Raw genomic sequence first — 27,416 nt, 5'->3', positions numbered from 1 at the left:
ATCTCCTTCGCCAGGTTGCAAAGTGACAACGAGTGGGTTCCTCCTTGTTTCCGTATATACGCCAGAGCTGTGGTATTGTCCGCGTTGATCTGCACTACTTTGCCGCTGATCCACGGTCTGAACGCTTTCATAGCCAAGAAGATCGCCATCAGTTCCTTCCTGTTTATGTGCCATGCCTTTTCTTCTTCGCTCCAAAGGCCTGACTCCTCCCGAGGGCCCAGCGTCGCTCCCCAGCCTGCGTCTGACGCGTCGGAAAATAATATCCGGTCTGGGTTCCTCTGCTGGAGTGACGTACCCTCTGACAACCTCTCCGGAACTAGCCACCACTTTAGTTCCTCCTTTATCTTTGGAGGAATTGGAAACCGGAAGGAATCTGGTTGCGATCTTCTTGGCCAGACTTCGTTCAGAAAGAACTGTAAGGGCCTCATGTGAAGTCTCCCTAGATTGAAATGAACCGCCTCTAACGAAGAGAGTGTCCCAGCAGGCTCATCCACTCTCTCGCTGAGCATTGGTCTTTCAATAGGAATTCTTGCACTTTCCGTATACACATGGTCTGCCTTTCGGGTGACGGAAAAGCCCGAAAAGTCACTGAGGATATCCGAATCCCCAAATAAACTATTTCCTGAGATGGGATCAGTCGTGACTTTTCCAGGTTCACCATCAGACCCAGTTGCTGGGTTAAATCCAATGTTACGTTCGTGTCCTCCAGACATTGCTGTTTTGATTGTGCTCTTATGAGCCAATCGTCGAGGTAGAGAGAGACTCTGACTCCTGCCAAATGAAGCCACTTCGCCACATTCGACATCATTCTTGTAAAAATTTGAGGCGCCGTGCACAGCCCGAAACACAGGGCTTTGAATTGATAAATCCTTCCCTGGATCACGAATCTCAGATATTTCCTGGACCTTGGATGAATTGGAATATGGAAGTACGCATCCTGAAGGTCCAGTGTTACCATCCAGTCGCCTGGTCGTACCGCTGCCAGTACTGAATCGTTCGTCTCCATCGTAAACTTGGTCTTTTCTACGAACAAGTTTAGCTGGCTTACGTCCAGTACCGGCCTCCAACCTCCTGATGATTTCGGTACTAGAAACAGACGGTTGTAAAAACCTGGGGATTCGTGATCCAGAACCGGTTCTATTGCCCCTTTTCCCATCATGGTGACGACCTGATGCCAAAGAGCCTCTCTCTTCTCTAAATCGATGTAATGAGCCCCTAGGGCTCTCGGAGCTGTAGCGAGAGGTGGTTTCTTGAGAAAGGGGATCTTGTACCCTTCCTTCGCTACCTTTACGGACCAAGGATCCGCTCCTTTGTTTTGCCAGACTTCCCAGAAGTCCAAAAGTCTGGCCCCTACACAAGTCTGGAGGACTTCTGACTCATTGTTTCGTTGAAGTTTTAGCACCTCTTTTGGCTGGAACTCTTTTCCCTCTAAATGCTGGTCGAGAGAAAGTCCTACCCCGAAAGGGCTGCTGTGTTGCGTCTTCGTATCTTTCGTAGTCTTCTTCATGACCTTAGAAGGTAAATACTTCCTCACAGATGACGTCAAGAAGATCTTGAGTAGCCTTCTGAGTGAGGGAGAGAGATATGTCCTTAATGATCTCTTGAGGGAAGAGCTGTCCTGACAGAGGAGAGAACATCAACTCCGACTTTTGCGCGTTCGACACTCCTTTAGCAGCGAACGAGCATAAGAGATGTCTTTTCTTCAAGACGCCTGCTGTGAAAATTGAAGCCAATTCATTAGCTCCATCTCTCAAGGCTTTATCTATACAGGACATGATGCTTCTCGACACTCGGATACTGACGACTCTTCCATCTCCGAAGTCCGAGCCAGGGCCCCCAACGACCAGTCAAGAAAATTAAACACCTCAAAAGTCCTAAAGATACCTTTGAGTAAATGGTCGAACTCCGAAGAAGTCCACCACACTTTGGCTGAATGCAAAGCATGTCTACGGGAGCTATCCACTATGTTGGAGAAGTCTCCCTGGGAGGAGGCAGGTACTCCCAGGCCAAGACTTTCCCCCGTAGCATACCAAACACCAGACTTCGAAGCCAACTTGGCCGGAGGAAATACAAAAGAAGTCTTCCCCGACTCTTTCTTCTCCTTCAACCACTCATTTACGCGTTGAAGGGCTTTCTTGGCCGAAATGGACAAAGTCATTTTCAAAAACGACGATTTCTTGGCTTTCTTCGTCTTCGAAAATTGCGACAAAGGCGATGGCGGGCCTGAAGGTTGAAAATCTCCTTCAAACAGAGAAAGAAGGCACTCTGTTAGCCTCTTGTAGTCCGAAGAAGGAGCTTCCGTCTTGTCCTCTTCCGTACTCTCCGCAAATTCTTCCTCCTGCGAAGAAATATCTTGAAAACCAAGATCCTGCTGATTCTCCAAATCAGAGTCCTTATGCAGATCCTGTTTAGAAAGCGAATGCGGCACTGACTCCCTATAAAACTCCTCTCTTCCTTGTCGAGACAATGTTTTGACTTGCTGCCGCCTGCGTCCTGCGTTCCTCCTGAACGTATGCGTCCACCCTGCGTCCATCAACTTATCCTCTTGCGTCCTGCGTTCCTGAAACTTCGTCCTTCTTACAGGACGCACTGCGTCCTGGATCGCGTTTGTACGTCCTGCGTCCTCTTGGAGGACTTAACCGGGAGAGACGAGTCCTTACGTCTAACCGAAGGTTGTTCGGGCTTCTCCCATGATTGCACAATTACTGCCAATCTCTGCTGCATATCCCGCAGCACCTCCTTCGTTCCCACCTCCTTACGAGACTCCTGAAGATGAGGAGATCGAGGACGCACCGGGCTCACACGAGGCGGCGAGCGAACTTCCAACCGACGTGAAATCCTCTTCCTTTTGATAGGGATCATCTCTTCATCCTCCGATGAAAAAATCTCAGGGCTACTCCACCCTTCCTGGTCGAAAGCCCTTTCCTCCTGTGAAGAGGACAGACAGTATGACCTCTTGAGAGGACGCGATACCTCAGCGAACCGCCTACTCCTTCCCGAGGCCGAACTATCCGAAGAATAACGGCACTTCCCAGTATCGCCCTTTTCTATGGCGTACTGCAGCAGCCTGGGACGTATCAACAGGACTGCCTGAAGGGACGACTGATCGCAAGTCAACCCCTCTCGCCTCCCTTCGACTGTCGACATGCCTTCTCCCTTGGGTCTGGGAGCTTGACAGAGGTCTAGGTCTAGGAGCACGAGAGAGACGATCAGGCGGCCGCCCCCCCTCCACAACACTGTCACCAAACACTTCCACTTTGTCCGTTAAACGTTTAATTTGGTCTCCCATGGACGCAAGGGCAGCGAACACTTTCACTATTTGTGGATCAGTAGTATCCTCAGATACAGCAACTGGAGCAGGCGAAACCTGGGGAAAAGGTGCTACATCTACATGTGAATGAGCTGGAGAAGACACATGCAAAGAATCATCCAAAGGTTTACTCGAAGATCCCGATCTTTCACTCCTAGATACAGATCTTCTAACCCGATCTTTTTCCAATCTCTCCACATACTTCATAAGAGCCTTCCACTCTTTCTCATTCAGACACTGACATTCATTGCACCTATTGTCCCACGTACATACAAACTCACGACACTTCTTACAAATAGTATGTGGATCTACCGATGATTTCGGCAGTCTCACCTTACACCCTTCTTTCACAAAACTCTAAACATACTTCCTGAATCAGACATACTAGACAAAATCCAAACCAATTGCGATTGCCACTCTAACTTCGTGAATACGATACCAATATCCAAAAGTCAGATAACGAGCAGGAAATTCCAACAGAGAACCAACAACGATGTTGCCGCCGGTTCGGCCTGGCAGAGAAAATCTGAGGAAAACGGGAATAGTTCCAAGTACCAGCGCCACGGGAGCGGGGTGGCCATCACCTGAACTACCAGTGTCACTAGCGGTTGCCGCGAGTTTTTGAAATTCTGCCAGTGCGTCAAGAGGATAAGCTATATATATACCTGCCAGGTAAGTGTCATGCATAAAAATTCAGGTTACGAAAGGTTGTTGCTGTAAAGTCCCGAGATTTGCCCAAACCCCTGAGAACAATTTTAAAACTTGCGCGCCGCCAACTGAGTAGACTCGCCACCATCCACCCACTCTCCCATTGGTTCCTGATGCTAGTCACTGCCATAAGATCCTGCTCTCCTATTGGTCAGCATCTACCCCATCATGCTCTACGTAAAGGCGTTCTTCGGTCACTCCATAGCAGCATCATTATCGTAAGCATGCGGAATTCGTTCGTTCACATACGATTTCATTTGTTAACGTAAATTCGTGTTAGTGATTTCGCTTTGTACTTTATCGTGTTGTGTGAGAACTTAATTAGTAACTTAATTATGTACGTATAGTCATGGGTCCCAAGAAAGTTGCTGAAGTTTGCGGAAAGAAGAGGATGCTTTCTATGGAGACAAAGATGGAGATTATCAAGAAGTATGAGGCTGGCATGCGGTTGAGTGTGATCGCTAAGGAATACGGCCGAAAACCATCGACGATAGGCCCCATACTTAAGCAGAGGGAACCCATCAAAGCATCTACACCTTCCAAGGGCATGAGTATTTTGTCCAACAAGAGGAGCCAAATGCACGATGAGAAGGAGAGGCTGCTTCTTGCATGGATAAAAGACAAAGAAATCGCTGGCGATACAATAACTGAAACGGCAATCTGCCACAAGGCCAGTGCTATTTTCGGTGATTTGATTACCCAGGCCGAAGACGACAGAGGAGAAGGGACATCGACGCCAACCCCAGACTTCAAGGCTTCTCGTGGGTGGTTTAAAAAATTCCAGAAACGGACTGGCATCCATTCAGTGGTGAGGCATGGGTGGGGAGGCTGCCAGCTCGGACACAAAAGCGGCCGAAGCCTTCATTAAGATGTTCGACGAGAAGACGATCAATGAAGGCTACAGTTCTCAGCAAGTCTTCAACTGTGATGAGACTGGCTTTTTTTGGAAAAAAAATGCCTCGTCGGACGTACCTCACACAGGAAGAGAAGAAGCTACCCGGGCATAAGCCTATGAAAGACAGGCTTACGCTCACACTTTGTTCAAACGCCAGTGGGGATTGCAAGGTGAAGCCCCTACTTGCCTATCATTCCGAGACTCCTCGAGCCTTCAAGGCCCACAAAGTGCTAAAGGAGAAGCTTCCAGTGATGTGGAATCGGTCCGACAGTGAAGAAATTCTTGGAAGAGAAGCGTCTCCCTCTGAAATGTCTGCTGGTGTTGGACAATGGCCCTGCTCACCCTCCTGGCATCGAGGAAGGTATCATAGCAGAGTATTCTTTTATCAAGGTTCTTTATCTTCCGCCTAACACCACCCCTCTCCTCCAGCCCATGGACCAGCAAGTGATATCGAACTTCAAGAAGCTGTTTACGAAACATCTTTTCAAGAGATGTTTCGACATCACTGATACCAAAAACCTCACCTTGCGTGAATTTTGGAAGGAGCATTTCGATATCGTGATATGCATCCGACTCATCGATCAAGCTTGGCAGGAGGTTTTGAGGCGAACCTTGAATTCTTCATGGAAGAAACTCTGGCCTGATGCCGTATCCGCCCAAGACTTCGAGGGATTCAAAGTGGCAAAGCTGATGCAGATTCAGAAACAGTTGACGATCCTGAAACTGTTTCGCAACCAGATCTTGACAAGATCGTTGCACTCGGCAAGTCCATGGGGCTGGTCGTCGACGAGGACGACATCAATGACCTTCTCGAGGAGCACCAAGCGGAGCTTACGATGGATGACCTGAAGGAGTTGGAGGCCATACAACATAATGTCGTTCAAAAAGAGTTCTCTAGCGGCGGTGAGGAGGAGGAAGATGACCCTATGACAACGGCAGAAATTATGGGTGCTCTAGCTGCTTTTCATAAGGTGCAATCATTTGTAGAAAAGACACCCCGAAAAGGCTTACACAGGTCGTATGCTTGCGCAGTTCAATGAGGCTTGCCTGAGTTGTTTCAGGAACATTGTGAAAAGCAGGCAGAGGCAATCTTCCTTGGATAGTTATTTTTTAAAGAGGCCTTTAGTAGGAATAAGCAAACAAAACAAAGTTGAAAGTGGTGAAGAAATTGAAATTTTTTAAAAAACGTAAAGTATAAAAATATAAAAAAAAATGTAAAAATAAAAATAGACAAAAAAAGAAATTTAATTTTCAGTTTTTTGTAATGTTAAGTGTTAACGTTTTCTGCCATTTGTTAATGTGTTTTGTAAAGTTTAGTATTAATGTTTTCTGCCATTTTTTAATGTGTTTCGTAAAGTTAAGTGTTCAAGTTTTCTGCCATTTGTCCTCCTCCTCTGTCGCACTTTTGGAGATCACCTCACTCGAAAGGTAAGGTTCCTCATTTTACTACATAAGTACGCATGTACGTACAGTATTCCTTGTACCATGTACACTAATACACTTTATTTACAGGTATGTAGTACATATTAGTGGTACAGTGGTCCCCCCGTATTCGCGGGGGATGTGTACCAGACCCCCTGTGAATAGTTAGAACCCGCAAATGTTTGGAACCCCTATAAAAACACTAAAAAAAGCCTATTTTGTTAGTTAAAACCCAAGAAAAACCACTAAAAATTTTCATACTTGGTTTTTAATAGTAGTTTTATCACAAAAAGTGCATTTTATAATGAAATTGATAAAAAAAAACCAGGAATTTGTGGATTTCTCATAGAAAAATACAGCGAATGCATAAATTTTGGGCAAATAATGCGGGGAAACGCTCCTATGAGAAATCTGCGAATGTGTGAGTCTGCAAATCCAGAGAATACGAATACGGGGGGCCCACTGTATATGTAGTTTAAGTTAGGTATTGAATGGTCCAAATTGTTGTATTTCATTGTTTATTGGTCAATTTAGCTTTATTATAAAATTTACTGGGGTGTTTTTATAGGGCTTGGAACGAATTAGGCAATTTACATGTAAAATGTGGTTCAAGATACAAAAAAATTAGGTTACGAAGGCCGCTTGGGAACGGATTAATTTTGCATCCTGAGGTACTACTGTATTGTGCTAGAGTTTTCCAATTTGCTGCAAAATGAAGGTAAATGATTGAATATTACTAGAATGTAAGAGTTTTAGCTTACAATTGCGTTTTTCTACCATTTCGGTCAAGTCAAAGTTGAACGAAGGTTGAAATTTTGGCACCTATTGTGATTTATATGAAAATATTTCAAAACTGATAAAAGCTACAACCATGGGTTGTTTTTTGTTGTATTCTACATGAAACTGCTCACATTTATATATATAAACCTTTATGTAACGGCTAATATAAAACGGTGCAAACATTACAACAAACTGACGAAAGAATTTCTGATTTTTTCAGCAGAGTTACCGCGTGGACTAAAGATAAAAGTTTTTTCCAAAAATTCACCATAAATCGAAATATTGTGCTAGAGTTTTCCAATTTGTTGCAAAATGAAGGTAAATGATTGAATATTACTAGAATGTAAGAGCTCAACTTACAATAGGGTTTTTTGACCATTTCAGTCAAATCAAAGTTGACCGAAGGTTGAAATTTTGGCACTTATCGTGATTTGTATAAAAATATTTCAAAAATGATAAAAGCTACAACCATGGGTTGTTTTTAGTTGTATTCTACATGAAATTGCGCACATTTTCATATATAAAACTTTATGTAACGGCTAATAACAGTGCAAACATTATGACAAACTGACGAAAGAATTTCTGATTTTTTCAGCAGAGTTACCGCACGGACGTAAGGAAAAAGTTTTTTCAAAAATTCACCATAAATCGAAATATTGTGCTAGAGACTTCCAATTTGTTACAAAATGAAGGTAAATTATTGAATATTACTAGAATGTAAGAGTTTTAGCTTACAATTGCGTTTTTCGACCATTTCGGTTGAGTCAAAGTTAACTGAAGGTTGAAATTTTAACACTTATCGAGATTTATATAAAAATATTTCAAAACTGATAAAAGCTACAACCATGAATTGTTTTTTGTTGTATTCTACATGAAACTGCACACATTTTCATATATAAAACTCTATGTAATGGCTAATATAAAACAGTGCAAAAACTACAACAAAGTGACAAAAAATTTCCGAGATGTGTCGCTGATGCTTTTTAGTGCGAGAAGAAAGAAATTCGCGCATGCGTGCCTGGGTAATGCTGGTAAACAAAACAACAGCTTGATCCGTGAACTCCCAGCATCCCTCAAGGTGCATGATTTAAAATTTTTCGCAAACTAGGCCTATAACTATTTTTCCGCGAATATTTAAAAAAACTTTTTGTAGTTGATGTATAGTACCGTCAATTAAGCACCCGACAGACAATTTTAGTTGATGTATAATATGTCCTGTCGGCGTTAAGGTTTAAGAACCACATCCAAGTTCTAGGACAGCGACTTAGGCTATTTCTGGGCTCAGCTCGTGTCGCTGCGCGAAATAATCCTTTTAATCTATTATTTCTAGGGTTTAGAAATGTACTAACAAAAAAACATACAAGAGAACAAATAAAATAAAGAAAAAGGTCAGTGTAACTGACTCGCTCACCCTCCAAGAGGGTGTCGGTATGAACACTAGGCGAGTGAGACCACTACCACGAGCCAAATGCCAATAGAAATCTCCCACTACAAAAACCCTCCATGAGGAGAGCCGACCCACAGAGTGAGCAGCTCGTACTACTACTACTCCATCCCATGCTGCCGACTGCTGCGCCTCTGGTGGCCATCCTTTTCAGTTAGCGCACACGAGTCACACGTGCTTATTTTCTCTCTGTGTTTTTTTGTGCCCTTTCGTTGGATTTATCTATAATGGAGCGTGCAGCTATCGCAGCAGCTAAGTTAAGTACTCAGTATTTATGGTTAGTTGGTTTTTTCCGGCCCTGAGTCAGTATTTGCCGTTTTTTTAGGTATAAATACGAACTCTGGTCGGAAGCATGGCAGCATGGTTCTGCCTCGTGGTGGGTTCGTTCTTGGTCTCCCATACCTAGAACATCCCCTTGTCTGTGTACGTTCTATATTAATTATACCGGTTTTTACTTTAGGGTACTGTCTACTCAGGGTTTGTCATGCATGCATGTCTTTTTACCTGATTAGGCTTCTTCCTTCAGACCCTGTCCCGGCTCTTAGTATCGGCCTCTGACTAGCTTTGAGTGGTAGACTTTCCTTCGGGTTAGTCGTACACTCCTGGAATTTTTTTTCTCCTACTATATTGTTTTCTTTCTTTTATTTTATTTATTGTACCATGTATTTTGTTATGGTTAGGTTAGTTAGGCGTCTGGCTTAGCCTAGGTCCTGGCTCATTGAGCCTATTCTACCGCTCATCAGTTCGGTTGCTTCCCTATAGCTTCTCTCTGATCAGCTGGTTTTGGCCCAGTGGGCCTATATGCCACTGCTTTTCAGCTCAGTTGCTTCCCGATAGCATCTCTCTGATCAGTTTTGGTTTGTCTAGGCTTAGTTGTCTTGTTTTGGTCTTACGCCTCGTGGTCACTACGCGATCACGAGACAGCCAGACGCCTGCCCAGTCACTTTCCCCCCTCTCCCGCTCTTCCATAGAGTCTGGGGGAGGGTGGGTCGGTCTGCCCATGCTCGCTCCACTATACCCGAGCCTGCTTCCCCTCTCTCCCCCCAGGCGGAGGGGTCAGGGAGGACGGGACAAGACCCAGACTGGACTCGACCTCTCCGGCTTCTCGGTCCGGCCGGGTGGTAATGTGGTGGGGGGTACTGGCCTTTCCCCCCATCCGTTGCTTCCTTGTCGCTCCGTGTTCGCTTGAGCCTGTATGTCTTCTCGCTCTTTCCCACCTTACTAGTGGGCTTCCCTTTCCTGACCGGGAGTCCCTGGGCATCCAGCCGGAGAGGTGTTAGGCCACTCAGTAGAGTGGACCGGAACATACAGTGGGTCCCTGCTAACCTTAACGTATTGCTGAGTTACTAACTACACTCCGCTACGCACTGGACTTGGTCCGGTTCGTTTGAGTTTTAGGTTTAAGTGTTATTAGATTAACTATAAGTTTATCTTAAGTACCTTAAACCTTCCCCCCCCTCCCTTACGAGTTTTACCGGATCTCTCCGGGATTATAGCCTATTCAGGCGAAGCAGGGAGGGGTTATGCCCAAATTTTTTCCGAGCTCCGGCATGCAACGGAGTTCTTCTGTCCTTTAGCCTGTAAGTGATATTCTTTAAGATACTCATGTGTCTTCCCACTTACAGGCCACCAACTGTGAGCATACGGGATGCGCCGCCACACTTCAGGACCCATGTGGGACACGAAGTTTGCCGGTCCCATGCTCCATGCGCGACTCTGCACGGGGACATCCAGGTCTGGTACCATGAGACGTGTACCATATGTTATGATCTGGTGAGCCAGCTTTTAGATGGGGTAATATTCCATCTCCGGTAGATGCTCCGCTTCTGTTTTATGCTTAAGTTTTCATCATTCACTTTAACTTAAGGCATCTAAGTTTAAGTTATACTTTAAGTTTTAGTTTTAAGTGATTCTTAAATCTAATCTACGCCCTCTCTTCCAGGCGCCGGCAGTGAGGGATACCGCACTGGCAACCCTGCGGGCCTGGGTCGGCGGTTTTGGGAAGAACGCCGCCAAGGGTATGCCCTACATCTTAGAGAAGCGGTTGGCACTGTTAATCTTCCCCGGAGGCAAGGCGACAGGATACGTCGACCCAGTAGAGGCGGCCCCGACTATCGCCTTCATCCAACAACAGCTGGCTGCCTCATTAACTGACCAAGACCAGGATATCTCCACGGACGTCGCGACTTTAGATATTAATGTGGAACCTATGGTAGGTGTAGACGACCTGTTGGTCGAGGTAAGTAGGGTGGACACCCAAGGGTCACCCTTGGGCGTAACTGTTTCTTCTACTCCTGCAACCTCTCCATCCTTCCAAGGATTTACAGGTGATGAATTGTATACTCCTCCTGACGCTTCGGTTAGACCTAAAGTCAAGGGTCAAGCAGTGAAATCCTTGTCTAAGACGTCGTCGTCGTCTAAGAGACGACTTCGGCTTCATCCTCCTCTCGTAAGTCCTCCCGGCTGGAAATCCGGAGCAGACAGGTCTAAAGCTTCTAGCTCCGGCTCTAAGTCCTCGAGGAGTAAATCCTCCAGAGAGAGATCTCGCACCCCGGCAGAGTCACCAGTTCCGCTACCCTTGGTTCCGATTCAGAGCCACCCCTCCCACCTCCGCAAGCAGCTCCGCCTTGGACTCCAATGCTGGCCTGTTGCAACAGGTGGGCGACCTAGTTGGGGTCCCTAAAGAGTAGCATGGAACAAATGATCTCTCGTTTGTCGGATAGGATTACGTCCCAGGACTCCATTATAGCCGGACTGAGAGAAGCCCCTCTAGCCTCTCCTCCACTTTCCAATACGAGTGGAACTCAGCTTCCTCCGTATGACTCGCTACTCCGTTCTCGATGAACAATCCATGGAGAGTTGCGTCATACGCCCCCTTCCAAGACGGTCTCATTTCTATACCGGAATTTGGAATCTCGAAGGGATAGAGGACTTCGAGTTCTACCCGGAAGACCTCCAGCCTCCAGTTCATAGGCTACGCAAGGCTTACAGCGTCAGCCATGGTGCGGGATGATAGGGTACCAAAGGAGACAGTCCTCTATTCACGAGACCAGGCTCAGAGAGAATGGCTCAGGTGTTAGAGGACATGGATTGTTCTAATACCAAGATACAACCTTTTAAGAGTCCCTTTACCATTTTCACAATGGATGAGAGTACCCCGCTCCCGTTCCTGACAAAGATCGCGAGGTCTACCATCCCAGCGGCCCAAAAGGGGGACCCATGCCTCAATTGAAGGAAGCAGATCCCACATCTCCGTTGCTTCCCTCAGCCGGAGAATTGTGGGAAGACTTGCCGAACACCTTCTCAGCTGGCAAACTCAAACGGACTGTGCTATGGATCAGTTTGGTGAAAAGCTACCCAGGCTCCCAAGATAGCCTTATTCAGGCTGAATTTGACGCGAAATCGCGATTAGGCCAGGTCAATTCACTCTTATGGCTTGTTCCGAGGTAGCGGACCAGAGCCCTATGGGCTTCAGAACCGCTTTTTAACTCATGAACCAAATCCCTGACTCAAACGGTACAGTCGGATATGTTTGAGTTTGCCACTGCTAGAACGAATTGTAGGAAGCATGTCCTACAAGAGGCAACCATTCGACATGAGCCGAATAGGTTACTCTCGTCTAACATCTGGGGAGCAGATCTCTTCCCAGAAGCTATGGTGAAGGAAGTCCAGTCAGAGGCTACGAGGCTGAACCAGAGCCTTAAGGACCGTTGGGGCCTTACGGCTAAGAGGAGGCAAGACTTAACGCCTAAAGGTAAGGGACAGAGGAAACCTAGGCGTTTCCATCCTTACCAGAAAAGCAGCCACGCTTTTCTCAGCAAGTTCCAGCGGTGCCCTTAGTGCAAACAGCCCAACCTTCCTCTTCTAAAGCTCAATCACAACCAATTTATGTGATATCCCCTCAGCCTCAGCCCTCCACTCTTACGCCATCTCTCCGGCTTACAATCAAGCCTTCGAGAGTCAAGCTTCACAGAAGTATGACCGCTCGGGTAAGGGAGGCAGAGGTAAGCGTTCCTTTCGTGGGAGAGGATCGGGAGGCCCCTTTAATAGGGGAAAGCACTTCAGAGGAGGCCGAGGCGGTTTCCAGAACCAATGAAGAACTTCAGGTAGGAGGGAGGCTGTTTCACTTTCGCCACCGGTGGAACTTCAACGAATGGGCTCAGAGCATAGTGTCAAAAGGCCTGGGTTGGAGCTGGTTGACGAACCCACCTCCATCCAGACCTTTCCGTCAACTTCCTTCCAAGGAATTGACAGAGTACGCAGAGGACCTCCTTCAGAAAGGAGCTATAGCGAGAGTCAAGAGATTAAAATTTCAAGGTCGCTTGTTCAGCGTGCCAAAGAAAGGCTCACAAAAAAGAAGGGTAATCTTAGACTTGTCCCGCTTAAACTTAGCCATCCGCTGCGACAAGTTCAAGATGCTCACGATCGATCTCGCAGGTGCGGACCTTACTTCCCGTGGGGCCGTCACCACCTCTATCGATCTTACAGACGCCTACTATCATATCCCTATTGCAAGACACTTCCGTCCATATCTGGGTTTCAAGATAGGAGACCAGGCATTCTCCTTCAAGGTAGTTCCTTTCGGACTCAACGTGGCACCCAGGGTGTTCACGAAACTAGCGGAAGTGGTAGTGCAACAACTCAGGTCTAAGGGATTATGGTAGTAGCGTATCTCGACGATTGGTTGATCTGGCTTCAACAGTCGAGGAATGCAACAGAGCTACACTGAAAGTGATTCATTTCCTGGAATATCTAGGCTTCAAGATAAACAGGACCAAGTCAAGACTCACTCCAGAGTCAAACTTTCAGTGGTTGGGCATTCAATGGAATCTATCCTCCATACTCTGTCGATTCCATCAGCCAAAAGGAAAGAAATAGCGAAGTCAGTCAAGCAATTTCTAAGTCACAAACTGGCGTCAAGGAGAGCTCAGGAGAGGATCCTGGGTTCTCTCCAGTTTGCATCAGTGACGAACGTCTTAATGAAAGCCAAACTGAAAGACCTAACCAGAATCTGGCGCTCACGAGCAAATGTCAGGTCCAGGGACAAACTATCCTCAGTCCCTCTGATTCTAAAGAATCGACTTCGGCCGTGGGCGAAAGTCAAGAATTTGTCAGTGTCAGTACCCCTTCAGTTCCCTCCACCAGGGATCACCATCCACACAGACGCGTCCTTAAGCGGTTGGGGGGGAAGGGTAATTAGCCCAGGTCAAAAAGGTTCAAGGAACTTGGTCACCTCAGTTCAGTCAGTTCCATATAAACGTACTGGAGGCAATGGCAGTGTTCTTGACTCTAAAGAGGTTGCGCCCACCAAAGTACTCCCACATAAAGCTAGTTCTGGACAGCGCAGTGGTAGTACATTGTATAAACAGAGGAGGCTCCAAGTCACGTCATCTAAATCATGTCATGGTAGCCATCTTCTCCCTGGCAGACAAGTTCAGTTGGCATCTCTCCTCCACTCACATAGCTGGAGTGAGAAACGTCATAGCAGACGCTTTATCCCGATCAGTGCCCCACTAGAGCGGAATAATGGTCACTGGACAACAGTTCGTTCCAATGGATCCTTCAAAGAGTTCCAGGGCTACAGGTGGATCTCTTCGCATCTCAAGCGAATCACAAACTGCCGTGTTATATAGCCCCCAACCTGGACCCTCTGGCCTATGCCACGGACGCCCCTGGCTCTAGACTGGAACAACTGGAAGAAGATTTATGTCTTTCCTCCAGTGAATCTTCTCATGAAAGTTTTAAACAAACTCAGGACATTCAAGGGTCAAGTGGCTCTAGTAGCCCCAGACTGGCCGAAGAGCAATTGGTATCCCCTAATTCTGGAACTGGGCCTTCGTCCTCTTCGGATCCCCAATCCCAGGCTCTCCCAGTCAGTACAAACGAAGACTGTGTTCGCTTCCTCAGGGATTCTCAAAACCCTAACTTTATGGATTTCATGAAGTTTGCGGCAAAAAGAGATGCGAATATTGACCCTCAGAATATTTTCTTCTTGGAATCCCGATAAAAGGGATTCAACTTTGAGACAGTATGATGCTGCTGTCAAAAAGTTAGCAATCTTCCTGAGAGAATCAGATATTAGAATCATGACAGTTAATTCAGCTATATCCTTTTTCAGATCCTTATTTGAAAAAGGTTTAGCAGCTAGCACGATTACGACAAACAAGTCAGCCTTGAAAAAGATATTTCAATTTGGGTTCAACATAGACTTGACAGATTCCTACTTCTCGTCTATTCCTAAGGCATGTGCTAGACTTAGACCTTCTGTAAGGCCTACGTCAGTTTCATGGTTCTTAAACGATGTTCTAAATCTGGCTTCAGAAACCGATAATGACACATGCTCGTTTATAATGCTCTTAAGAAAAACCCTGTTTTTATTAAGCTTAGCTTCAGGAGCAAGGATTTCAGAACTGTCGGCTTTATCCAGAGATCCGGGTCATATTCAATTCCTTCCCACAGGGGAAGTCCTACTTTCTCCGGAACGTAGATGATGTCAGGGCAGTAGCCACCTCAATTAATTATTTCCAACATATGAACTTCGATGAGTTGAAAAAGTATACCGGATGGAAATCGCCGACAGTGTTCTTCAAACGTCATTACCTTAAGTCCTTGGAAGCTCTGAAATTTTCAGCGTAGTAGCAGCGGGTAACATAGTTTCCCCTGACTCTAGTTAATTTGTAGTAGAAGATTCAGTCCTCCTTTCTACCTGCCTCACCCAACAGTTCGTCTATTCCTGCCGTGTTCATTTACATTCACCTTGTGTCTTAGCTGCTTTTATGATGATGTAGTGGGTGCCCCTTATTTTTTGCTAGGACAGACACTCACGATGATTATAGATATTGATCTCATGGATGGTACCCCCTTATTTTTATGCTAGGGGATACATCTTATTTATAATGGTTACGGGTTTTGTATATTAAGTCATATACATTCCTTATATATTATCATTATTGATTACTTTGTTCATTTGATTATTTTAATTGCTATTATATTTCTGATACATGCCTTTACACAGATACCATTTTGTTACATGTAAGCCATTTTTACTCTGGACATATGTAAATTACCTTATGATAAGAAACATGATTAGAATTAAGTGTAATTCAAGCATATGTCTATTTTTGTTTTTATATCACTGTGTATTGGTATCTTTTTAGCAATTATATTCTTTTTATATTTATTTTCTCTTTTATTTGAGACCTATTCTGATTTATTTTATTACTTTTGTTTACAATCTTGTGCTATTTCTCTGGTACGATTTCGCGCAGCGACACGAGCTGAGCCCAGAAAAGGGATTTTGACGTAAGGAAAAATCTATTTCTGGGCGATTGGCTCGTGTCGCCAGCGAAATCCCACCCTACCCATCCCTTCGCCCAAGATTGTCTGCTAACTTCAGGATGGCCACCAGAGGCGCAGCAGTCGGCAGCATGGGATGGAGTAGTAGTAGTACGAGCTGCTCACTCGTGGGTCGGCTCTCCTCATGGAGGGTTTTTGTAGTGGGAGATTTCTATTGGCATTTGGCTCGTGGTAGTGGTCTCACTCGCCTAGTGTTCATACCGACACCCTCTTTGGAGGGTGAGCGAGTCAGTTACACTGACCTTTTTCTTTATTTTATTTATTCTCTGGTATGTGTTAGTACATTTACCCTAGAAATAATAGATTAAAGGATATTTCGCTGGCGACACGAGCCAATCGCCCAGACAAATAGATTTTTCCTTACGTCAAAATCCCTTTTTTGTTTCTGTGTCAAAAGATTTTATTAGATCTGAAAGATCTTTATTAGCAGCCAAATCTACACCTCAATGCTGGAATACAGAGCTGAGCATTACTCTATATCCCTTGATCTTCAAGGAAGACAGGCACCTGGATGACCATAGTATAGCAGGAAATCTGCAATTTCTGCTCTAGTCATCTTAGAAGGAGATGTTGTGTCCCTTGCACCAAAACTGGAAGACTGTCCACTTTGCTTGGGTATTTTCTTCGGCATTGAGCAATAGCTCTTGCAGCTTGGCTTGAAAAGTCCTTCACACAAAAGAGTCGTCGGACAGTCTGAAAGCAGTCAGGGCCAGAGTGGACAGTCCTTGGTGGAAGTGTCAGAAATGGGGCTGTCTGAGCAGACTGCTCTTTTCTGGTAACATCCTTGGAAAATCCATGAGCAGCTCTAACAGGTCCGGAAACCATTCCTGAGCAAGCCAGAATGGTGCAATTAGGGTCATGGGAATGTTCCGTTGAGACCTGAACTTGTTTATGACCTCTCCCATCTTGAAGGGTGGAAAAGCATAAAGGCCTTTGTCTGACCAAGTCCAGGGCTGGAGAGCAGTAAAGGGGCAGCCAGTGGTTCTTGGCAGTTGCAAACAGATCTAAGACCAGTCTGCCCTATAGTTTCCATAAGTCGAGACACACCAATGGGTTCAATGTCCACTGTGGGGAGAACCTGTTTCTTGCAGCTTAGGTCATCCACCAAGACGTTGAGTTTCCCTTGAATGAATGTATGTATTCCTCCCTGTTTCTTTACGTAAGACAGTGCTATGGTGTTTTCCGAGTGGACAGTTACTATTCTGTCGCAGATTTGATCCGCAAAGGCTAACAACCCCCTGTGAATTACAGTCAACTCCTTCAGAATTATGTGCCATTCCTTCTGCATTTCACACTCCCGAGACCTTGCCTACCAGGAGAGCTCCCCAACCTGGATCGGAGGCATCTGAATAAAACACTAGGTCAGGGTTTAGAGGAAAGAGAGACTTCCCTTCCAACAGTCTTCCTTCTGATCACCATGACAGGTCTTCCTTTACCTTGGCCGTCACTGAAAACATGAACGAGTCCGGATCTTTCCTCCTGCCCCAATTTACCTTGAGGAAAAACTGAAGATTCCTCATGTGTAGCCTTCCCAGCAACATAAACTTCTATGGAAGAGAGGGTCCCGAGAAGGCTCATCCATTTCTTAGCAGAAGACTGAAGGGATAGAGGGATAGAAAGTGATCTACTTTCTGAATGCACGACTGGATCCTTTGGGGGGAGGGAAAAGCCCGTAAAACCACCGAGTTGATCCTCATCCCTAAATAAAGTATTTCCTAAGGACTAACAGACTTATTTATTAGAAGGCCCAGGTCCTGGGCTAATAAAAGTTTTTTCTGAAGGTCCTCCATACATCTCTCTGTCTGAGAACAAAGAAGCCATTTGTGTAAGTAGAGGATCTTCATACCCACGAAATGGGGGCTAAGATGTGAGCAAACACCTGGGGGGCTATCGACAGCCCGAACCACAGAGCTTTGAGCTGGTAGATCCTGTTCTTGAAGACAAACCGAAGAAACTTCTTCGAGTCATGATGAATGGGAATATGGAGGTATGCATCTTCCTTAGTGATGGAAATCATCCAGTACCCCTGATGAATGTATGATGATACTGTCTGGTTCACCTCTATTTTGAATTTTGTCTTTCGAACAAACAGATTCAATGCACTTACATCTAGCACTGGCCTCCAGCCCCGAGTCTTTGTGGACTACAAATAGTTAGTTGTAAAACCCTGGAGTTAGAGGGTCTTCTACTAACTCTATTGCTTCCTTTAGTAAGAGGGACAATACTTCTGTGATAGGGCAATGAATTTCTCTGAATTTGCAGAGTAAACTGTTAAAGTTACAGGCCGATCTCTTGGAGGAGTTTATGAGACTGGAGAACTCTCCTTGGGCAGAGGACACACACCCAATGAGACAGCTTCCCCTGTCTTGTAACACAGGTGTCTCCTTGAAGAGAGCCTAAAAGGAGGGAAATTAAAGTTAACCTTCCCTTGCTCTCTCTTCTCCTAGAGCCAAAGGTTAACTTCCTTCAAAGCTTTTCAAGCATTAGATGAGAGAAACAGTCAAGGTGATTTGGATGAATCTGTCCAGTTGTCCATTGAATAGGTTAAAGCTGGAGAAGAAAGAGCACTGGGGAATTCACTATGAAATAGCGAAGCAGCACAGAGTATGCTGTAGGGGGAGTCTCCTTCTCTGGTACTTCCTCCTCTTCTTCTTCTGCCAAAGATATGTTAGACAAGTCCGCTTACAGCTGTGCAGATGGCGTAGTATTCTGCATAAAATGATATTATGATACAATAAAGTTTCATACATACTTACCTGGCAGATATAGTATACATAGCTAAGACTCCGTCGTCCCCGACAGAAATTCAAATTTCACGGCACACGCTGCAGGTAGGTCAGGTGATCTACCGTCCTGCCCTGGGTGGCAGGATTAGGAACCATTCCTGTTTTCTATCATATTTTCTCTCTTCCACCTGTCTCCTGCGGGGAGGCTGGGTGGGCCATTAATCGTATGTATCTGCCAGGTAAGTATGTATGAAACTTTATTGTATCATAACAATATCATTTTCATACAATCAACTTACCTGTCAGATATATACATAGCTGATTGACACCCTTTGGTGGAGGGTAAGAGACAGCTAACATGGAATAGACATGTAAACAACATATGTTGTAGATATTTAAATAAACCTTGGTTCCTATCTGATAGGTGGTAGACTTCATATGGCTGTTGCCAAGGAGTCTGCATCACCTCAAGAAACTTTAGCGAGATATGTGATCTGTGGCCAAGAGTTCTTGTGGGTCTGCCGATGGGGTATGATCCGCTTACTCGGCAGAGCCTGAAAGGACTTTGTCAATGGGTACTGAACCACTTCTATGACAATACACCTTATGAAGGAGCGCAACACCAATCCTGATCACCTGATCCTAACACGAGGGTTCGCGCTCAAATTGAAAAGAGTTATCCCCACACTCCTTTCAAAAACCCCAATAATTTCACTAAGTTAAATAACTTTAACTCAAAGTTAAGGATCAGTGTCGGCTCCTTATCCCAGTAACGAATCCGCAGAAACGTATAAACCAAAAGAGAAGGATCTCTCGTAGGTTAACTTGACATCCTTTGTGTAATGAGAAGTCAACACAGAGTTGCCTCTACCGTACAACACAGCTAATATGTCTTATATGACATATTGTTATGTAAAGAACAAGAATTTGCAAAAGCGCACACTTCCTGCGCTTTTAATTCTCAGCTGTTTGAAGGAATCAAGTCACTTATGAAGTGCATAGGAGATCTCCATGTTTCAAAGAAGACCAGGGCTTTCTTGAAATGGATCTCTCCCGTCTGAAGCCTGAAGCCTGGCAGGAACCTCGCGCCTGGCTGGTGCTTCGCTCTTGGTTGGAGCCTAGCGCTTGCCTGGTACCTTTCGCTTCACTGGCGCCTCGCATCTGGTTGACGCCTCGCGCCTTAGCTGGAGATTCGCGCCTAGAGCCTGGCTGGCGCCTCGTGCCTGGCTGGCTCCTCACGCCTGGCTGGCGCCTCACGCCTGGCGCCTGGCTGGCGTCTCGCGCCAGGTTGGCGCTTTGTGCCTGCCTGGCGCCTCGCGCCTGGCTGGCGCCTTGAGCCTGCCTGGAGCTTCACGGCTGGCTGGTACCTCGCGCCTGCCTGGCGCCTCCCCACTTGCCGGAGCTTCGAGCTTGGTAGAGTCTCGAGGATGTCTGGCAATGTCCACATCGGACACTCTTATCTGTCCGATATGTTCGCATCTAGCGCATCTGTGTCAGGTTGTAGGCCCGGTCTTTCTCCTCATCAGACAATGACAAGTGTTCTTGGGGCTGTCTGCCTCTGGCGTTTTTTACGCCTGTTTTGGCATAAGGCTCCTGGTTGGCGCTACATTGTCCGAAAGTCCTGAACATCCACAATAGTAAATCACAAGACTGGAGAAGGGTGGAAGAAATTCTTCCACTTTGAGCTTTGGCCTCTCCGGCAAGGGGAGGTGATTGTAGTCAGCTACATCCAGTATATGATAGGATATCTAACAGTACGAGAGATAAGAGTCTTCCTCCGAGGAGGATCCTTCTTGAGTACTTCCCTTGCTCACGAGATCTCTTCTTACCTGTTGAAGGGGTTTCTCGTTGCAGAATCTTCCCTATCCTTGTCCGAAGGAAGGGAAGAAGCCTAGAAGTCGAAGGAGACTCCGAGCTGAAATTGGGAGGACTCCTGATTTCTAGCTCTTTATTGTATCCCTCTGAACACCTTCTGGGAAGCATTTCGAGCCGTCATCGCATTCCAAAGACTCTGTAGGCAAACGTTTGAACCATTCTACTGTAGATGAAAACGTAAGTACCCTGCCTGGACAACGAAACCTCTATCTGAAAACATTGAATCAGGAATAGGGGGTTTTAGTTCTTTTGCCAGACATACTATGCTGGCAAGAACCCATTGCCTAGTCTCCATAAAATCTGATGCGAGATTCCAATGCTCAAAAAATTCACTTGTCTTCTGGTCATTTAGGACCAAGAGAAACAAAGAATTCCCTCATAAAATTTCTCAAAGAAGTTTGATGAGGAGCAGTTCCATCTTGTCGGAACATGGAATCTGTGGCCACAAAAAAGATCCCATTAGAAGTACATGATATCCTACTCTTGTCATATTGAGGTATCATATAAGATCCCGAAGATCTTAATCCTCTGCTATCTCCAATTCCCTTTGTAGATACAGAGTATAGCCTTTTACTGCATTCTTTGATAGCAGACATATACAAAGGTGATTCTTCCCTCTGAAAGGGAAGAAAAAAACCGCTATGTGGTTCACAGAGGTATCGGAAGAGGACAGCTTCCTCATTCCCTCTAGCACAATCTGCAGCAATTCTATGTTTTGGCCTTGACTACTGTCATTTACCTTAAAAAATCCTCTCATTCATGTCCACTTCTGGTCAGTCTGCACGCAGACAGACTCAGAGTGGAGAGGTTGTTAAGATCCATTTATAATAGATGCTGATAGAATATCCAGACTCTCTTGGAAAAAACTTCCAAAACATGTTGTGAGAAGAACGTGACCTCTGTGAATCCAACCTCTCTAAGGCCAAAATGAGGCATAAAGTATTATCCTCTCTTACTTTGACGCCCTTTATCTTAAATTCTGCAAAGAATTTATATTTAGGGAAAAAAAGACTAAAGTTTATTCCCCTTTCTAAAAATAAATAAAGATGGCGTATATTGCTACCTCTCTTGGTTCGAGGAAAAGGAAGCAGTCTATAGGAAGCCTGTTCGTCTTCTACCTAGCTAAGAGATGTATGAAGAAGACTTTCCGCAGGTTCTCACAACTCTTTCCAATAAATGTTAGACATGATAACAGTTATTATCGTCGATCGAGAAGGTTCTCTTTGTTAACGCGAACAGGAGCGAAAAAAGAGATTCTCGATGCTCTTTGCGATATGAGAGAGAATTGGCCTAAGTGATTAAATGGGTAACGAAATCAGGAACGAATCTTGCCGTTACCGAGCCTGGTGTCCGAGAGGCTACTGGACTCTTAGGTTAATAACTCGCTAAAACGAGAAAATCTTGGATGGTGCTCTTGGCTCACTGCGCCAGGCTGGCGCTTCTGGCGCAGACGCATTGCGCCAGGTTGGCGCTTCTAGCGCTTTGTGCCAGGCTGGTGCAACTTGCGCCAGGCTGGCGCTTCCTTCTAATTCTTTTTAGGTTATGTGCCAGAACACCTGTGCCTTTATGGTACCCGACATCCTTTCACATGTTAATTCCGTTCTTAGTAGGAAAAAACTTTATATACGTAGTATAGTCCATTCAAGGAAACAAGTTCTGCCACAAAGAGAATGTTTCCCATCCGACTCATCCATCTTCTTCTGAGCAGGTATTCTAATAAGCCATGCTTTCGTAAGCCTGAGAGCATTATATAATATAATGTTCTGCTGCGAAAGAATCCTTTAATAATGTTACCTACGGAAACAGCATTGAAAGGTTGTATTATCTCTCTTATTGAAAGCTTCTTAGCAAAAGGCATACAATATTTTCTTTATGTTAGCTTAACTATCCCCTCAATCCGAGGCTAAGACCACGATTGTACGGGAGAGATACGGATAGTTATTCCATCCCGCAGGAGAGAGATGAACCCGACCGCTCATGACTGACACCTACATGGTACTGTGTTGGTCTCAGGCTCTCAGCGAAAGCAGTCTCCGTTAGCCGTCTGGCCTTACTCTTCCAGAGTTGCCAGCTACTCCATCTAATAAAGAAATCTTATAAAATTATTTATTGAACTTCAGGAAGTTCTATTATTAAAAGCATATTTAAGCAAAACAAGACTTCGATAAATCTAGAAGCTAAGTAGGTGTTGTCTAACTTAAAACAATCCCTTTAAGCGTAGTCCTTCCTAGGAAAAGTCCGTTAAGAAGGATACTGCGGTAATTGAGTTGCCACCAGCAAAAGAAAGTAACTACGGTATGTGTTTAAGATTTGACCGTATCGTATTCTCATACAGCAGATACTCTACTACCTTCTACTATCTTCGTTCTTTTTGTTAATAGAACGATAGAAAGAGTATATATATATATATCCTTAAGGAAGGAAGTTAATCCAGGAACTCTTTAAATCTTCGGCTTTCCTCATAAATCGCGGAAGAGACAGAATTCCTGTTCATCACTAGGGTTTACGGAAGGAAGTAGATATTTCCTATCCGCCATCATACCCAAACGTCGATGAGATTCTTATTAAGAAAAACTCCCAAAGCTCTTGCCTCCTCAAAACGAGGGAAGAGCATGTATGAAGGAGAAAGTCCGCATTGAGAGGAACTGCCTAACACAGGAGTCTTCTGAATAATGAAAAGGGGCTTCTCTTAGTATCAGAATCCTTCTGACAAAAGCAACGGCCGCCTGTGCGACATCTTGCACATTTGCCAGGGGAAAGTTGCTCAAGTTAAAAAACTCAAAGAGGAGCCTCGCGACTGACCTCTCTCTCAAATGCAGATTTTGGAATATTCTGGCGCCTGGATCCTTGCGCCTAGCGCCTGGCGTCTGGATAGTTCCGCGCGCCTGGAATGTTCCGCACGCTAGAAAGGAGACTCGCTCCTGGAACGTTCCGCTTGCGTGGAAGGTCCGGTGCCCCCTGATAGTTCCGAGCACCTCTAGTCTTCTTTTACGAGCCTCTTGCCAGTAAACGTTCAATGGAAGCACTCCCTTCTGTCTACTATAAGGCTCCTCAGTCTAGCCGTCTGTTTTCTCTTTGAAGGTGCCTTGCGCCAAGAAAAATGTTCTGGAACGCGGCTCGCGCTCAGTTGCTGGAACGCGGCTCGCGTTTATCTGTATGAACGAGGCTCGCGCTAGTCTGTTGGAACGCGGCTTGCGCTAGTCTGTTGGCTGTTGGAACGTGGCTCGCGCTAGCTTGCTGGCTGGCTCTCAGCCTCTCGCTCAGTGTTCTCTTAGTTTTCAGAGAACGCGCCAGATCGCCCGAACTCCAAACATGTACATTCTTCGTCTTTTCGGATGTAAGATGAAGAAACGGAAGAAGAGACGCACTTTTTTAAGGATGCCTTTCCAATGGCTATCCCTGGCAGTCTGGGACGTTATTATCAGGAATCCTGCCGAGGGAACGCCCGATCGGTGGGGATTCTCCATAACCTCCGTAAGGCTTTCAACTTTCCTTCTCCTCTGGGCTTGTGAGCTTGGAAGAGGTCTAGGCCTGAGAGCAAGACAGAGCCGATCGGACGCACCCTCTACTATTTTAGGACGCCTTTCCAATGGCGAACTTGGCAGTCTGGGACGTTTTACAGATCCTGCCGAGGGGACGCCTGATCGGTGGGGATTCTCCATAACCTCCGTAAGGCTTTCGACTTTCCTTCTCCTCTGGGTATGTGAGCTTGGAAGAGGTCTAGGCCTGGGAGCGAAACAGAGCCGATCAGAACGCACCCTCCACTGCACTGGGAACACTAAAATCACTTCTTACCTTTCAATAGCTCGTATTTTGAGCTACATTCCTTTGTCTTCAAATTGCAATATGAATTTGAAGATTCTGTGAAGTAAGAAGGAGATGAGGATACAACACTACTAGTATTGTTAATGCTCTAACTGCTCGTTAGTACGAGAGCTATAAAAACTTCTAAAGGAAGCGTAACTAATTCTATTCCTGACTTCCTAAAGAAGGAAGTTAGCTCAATCAATTCTAACATTTACCACACGTTATTATGAATAAATATTAAAATTTCCCTTCTTACAAACTATGTGAGTGTCTACCGAAAAGTTCGGTAGTTACACGTAAACAATTCTTCTAAATTTTCTAAGCCAAAGTTATTAAAACAAATTAATATGCGTATGCCGAACCAAAGATCCAGTACTTCCCTGCAAAAGATAGCCCAGAAGATCGATGGCGATGAAATCCAAAAATCAAGTCAGGAGGAACTGCAAACGTTGTTTACATTCCAAGCGACAGAGAAAATATGATAGAAAACAGGAATAGTTCCTAATCCTGCCACCCAGGGCAGGACGGTAGATCACCTGACCTACCTGCAGCGTGAAAATGTAGAATACTGTCCAACTTATTCTGAATGACTGCTATAGATGGATCAAAAGAAGCAGCAACATGAAGTCCCATATGTAGTATATGTCCTGCAGCATTTGCAAAAGCTGGTTCTTGAACAACAAAACACTGATCATGTGGTGCTGATGGGTGCTGTGGCGCAAATGGGAGCTCCTTCTAGGTGCTGACAGACACTCAAGAGCAGGAAATTTCCTAGAGCTAGAGGCACAGACAGAGGGAACAGCTGGTGAAGGAGGCACAGGAGGAGAAAGATCCAGTGCCAACGGACTCTTAGAAATTTTCCTGAGTGCAGGATCAGCAGACTAGCAATCAGAGGACGATTTCCTGGGCAATGAAGAACGTTTCTTAAAAGGCCTAGAGCCTCTCAATCACAAAGATGTTCCTCTTATGCACGTTTGTCTTCGGAAAAACATTTGGGACTGTCCCAAAAGCTTCTTCATAAAGGACATTGGTCCACCTGGAGAATACTAGCCTTTTTGAGAGGCACAAGCCAAAGCAAAACATTGCGAGCTCTCCTTTTCAATGGATGGAATTTGTCCACAAAACGCCATTGGCGCCTGGGAGAAGACTCCTCGGAGCTTGACACACTCAAGGAGAGATGAGACACTTCCTTTGAACCACCTTCCCAATGGTGCTCTGTTGCGACCTGGGATGCATCAACAGGACCGACTGAGGGGGCGACTACTGCCCGTGGGCAGACCCCACTGACCTCCCTTTGGCTACCAGTATGCCTCCTCCCAGGTTTAGGGGAGTCTGACAGGGACATCTGGCTAGGAGAATCAGTGGGACAAAAAGCCACGTCCTCCACAACACTTGCACTAGCACTCACTTGACATTTCTCACCTTCTCCATTACAATCTTAACAGACACTACTAAATTTTCCATGTCCTGTAACATAATGCAATAGAGCCAGGGTTAGGATTGGGTTGATTAATCAGAGGTAAGGGAGAAGATTGAACAGTAAGAGAATTCAAGACGGACATTTTCAACAATAACATCCTGACTAGCTAAAGGCTTCTTACTGCTAGCCTTAGAAGCCGGCTTCCTCTTTCTATCTCTCTAATTTATTCAAATGACTAGTCAAAGTCTTCCAAGTCTTTTCATCCCACTGATCACATTCCCTGTAAGTCAACTGAGGAGAGCAAGTTTGACCCCTACACGCATTAAAATTTGAATGTGGGTCATAGCAAGCTTTAATCAATCTTGTATTGCAGTCTTTGCTGCAATACCTAGTACTCGAGACCTTGTATTGGACACTGCTGCAATACAAAAGTAACCAAAGTCTAAGTCACAGTCTCGATCATAAGACAAATCAGTAAAATACAGTCCTGACTATCTAATATTTGCCAAAACAGCTACTAAATACAAGCGAAATTCACCAAATTGTGAAAAAAGTCAACTGGGAAGTCTTCAATTCCAAAATATTCAACTGCTACCCATCACTGGTTTCAGTAAGAGCCAGCAGAAACAACTGAATTTCATCCAGAGTTGGTTCATCTCTCCCCCGGTAGTGGTCGGGGAGTAGGTAATCACCTAGGTAAAACAAAATAGCGCTACGCGAATTTCAAAACTTCTTGCTGCCAACGGATAGAAACTATAGCTATGTAACTACTTGGTAAGTTGCATACATAAAATGAGAAATTTTTAAAGTAATTTATATTTTTCCTAACTATACAACCCTCGGGTCTTGAACTTTACTGCCTACATCAAGCCACCCTTCATTCTGCTTCCTGGGCCAAAAAGCAAAGTGAATGCGCACCGACTGGGTGGGAGGGACTCCCATCTGTAGTGGGTAGCTGACTAAATACTCACCACCTTGTTTAAAGTTAAACGACTGGTTTTCAGATACGTTGAGACAAACTTCCCTATGTAAAGACTGATGGTTTGAATATTAAGTAGGAACAAACTAGACTATATTTACTTATTTATTTTATTTTGCTTTAAAAGGATTACAACAGAAATGATAATACAAGGAGTATTTATCCAAAAAAGACACCTCAATACTTTACCTGGGATGGATATCTGACTGCTGCGAGACATGACTAGTTGAAATTTCTATCTCCTTACATGAATGAGTCATCTAATGGTCTGAAATAAATAAAGTTTGGGAGGTAAATAAGGAAGAGAAAATACTTTACGAAAAGTCATAATTTTACTGCCTTGCAGTTTCCATACAAATTATTTTTGTGTAACAACTCATTTCAGGGACTGTAAATACAAAGCTGATAACTAATCATAATGCACTTAGTTTACTCAGTATTGTAAACAAATACTAATGACTATGGCAAAATAAATTTTTTAGGTATGTACTTGGCGTGGGTTCCATCGACATATGTTAAAATTGAAACAATCATTAACAAACGCTCCCAATAGTCTCCCACATTCTATGGAGGGTGGAGGTAAGACCGCAAATGTTTTGGTCATACTTTTTATAATCTCTTAAGAGGGAGAAGGGAAGGGTTACAATAATAGAGGGTAAAGAACTAAAAACTCGATTTCACCATAAAAATAGAG

At 45.0% G+C, this 27,416-nt stretch overlaps 1 protein-coding gene across 1 annotated transcript in view; it reads right to left on the bottom strand.

Annotated features, from left to right (window-relative positions):
- Positions 1-26,999, bottom strand: part of LOC135202169 (steroidogenic acute regulatory protein-like) — a 321,018-nt gene extending 294,019 nt beyond the window's left edge. The window contains 1 exon segment of the mRNA XM_064231424.1: positions 26,912-26,999. Within this exon segment, the coding sequence (XP_064087494.1) occupies positions 26,912-26,942 (31 nt within the window). The 5' untranslated portion in view covers positions 26,943-26,999.
- Between the last annotated feature and the right edge of the window lie 417 nt (positions 27,000-27,416).

This window comes from Macrobrachium nipponense, chromosome 30 (assembly GCF_015104395.2).
Source record: "Macrobrachium nipponense isolate FS-2020 chromosome 30, ASM1510439v2, whole genome shotgun sequence".
NCBI classification, from domain to species: domain Eukaryota; kingdom Metazoa; phylum Arthropoda; class Malacostraca; order Decapoda; family Palaemonidae; genus Macrobrachium; species Macrobrachium nipponense.
Note: the sequence above shows the minus strand (reverse complement) of the source record. Positions and strands in the feature narration are given on the sequence as shown.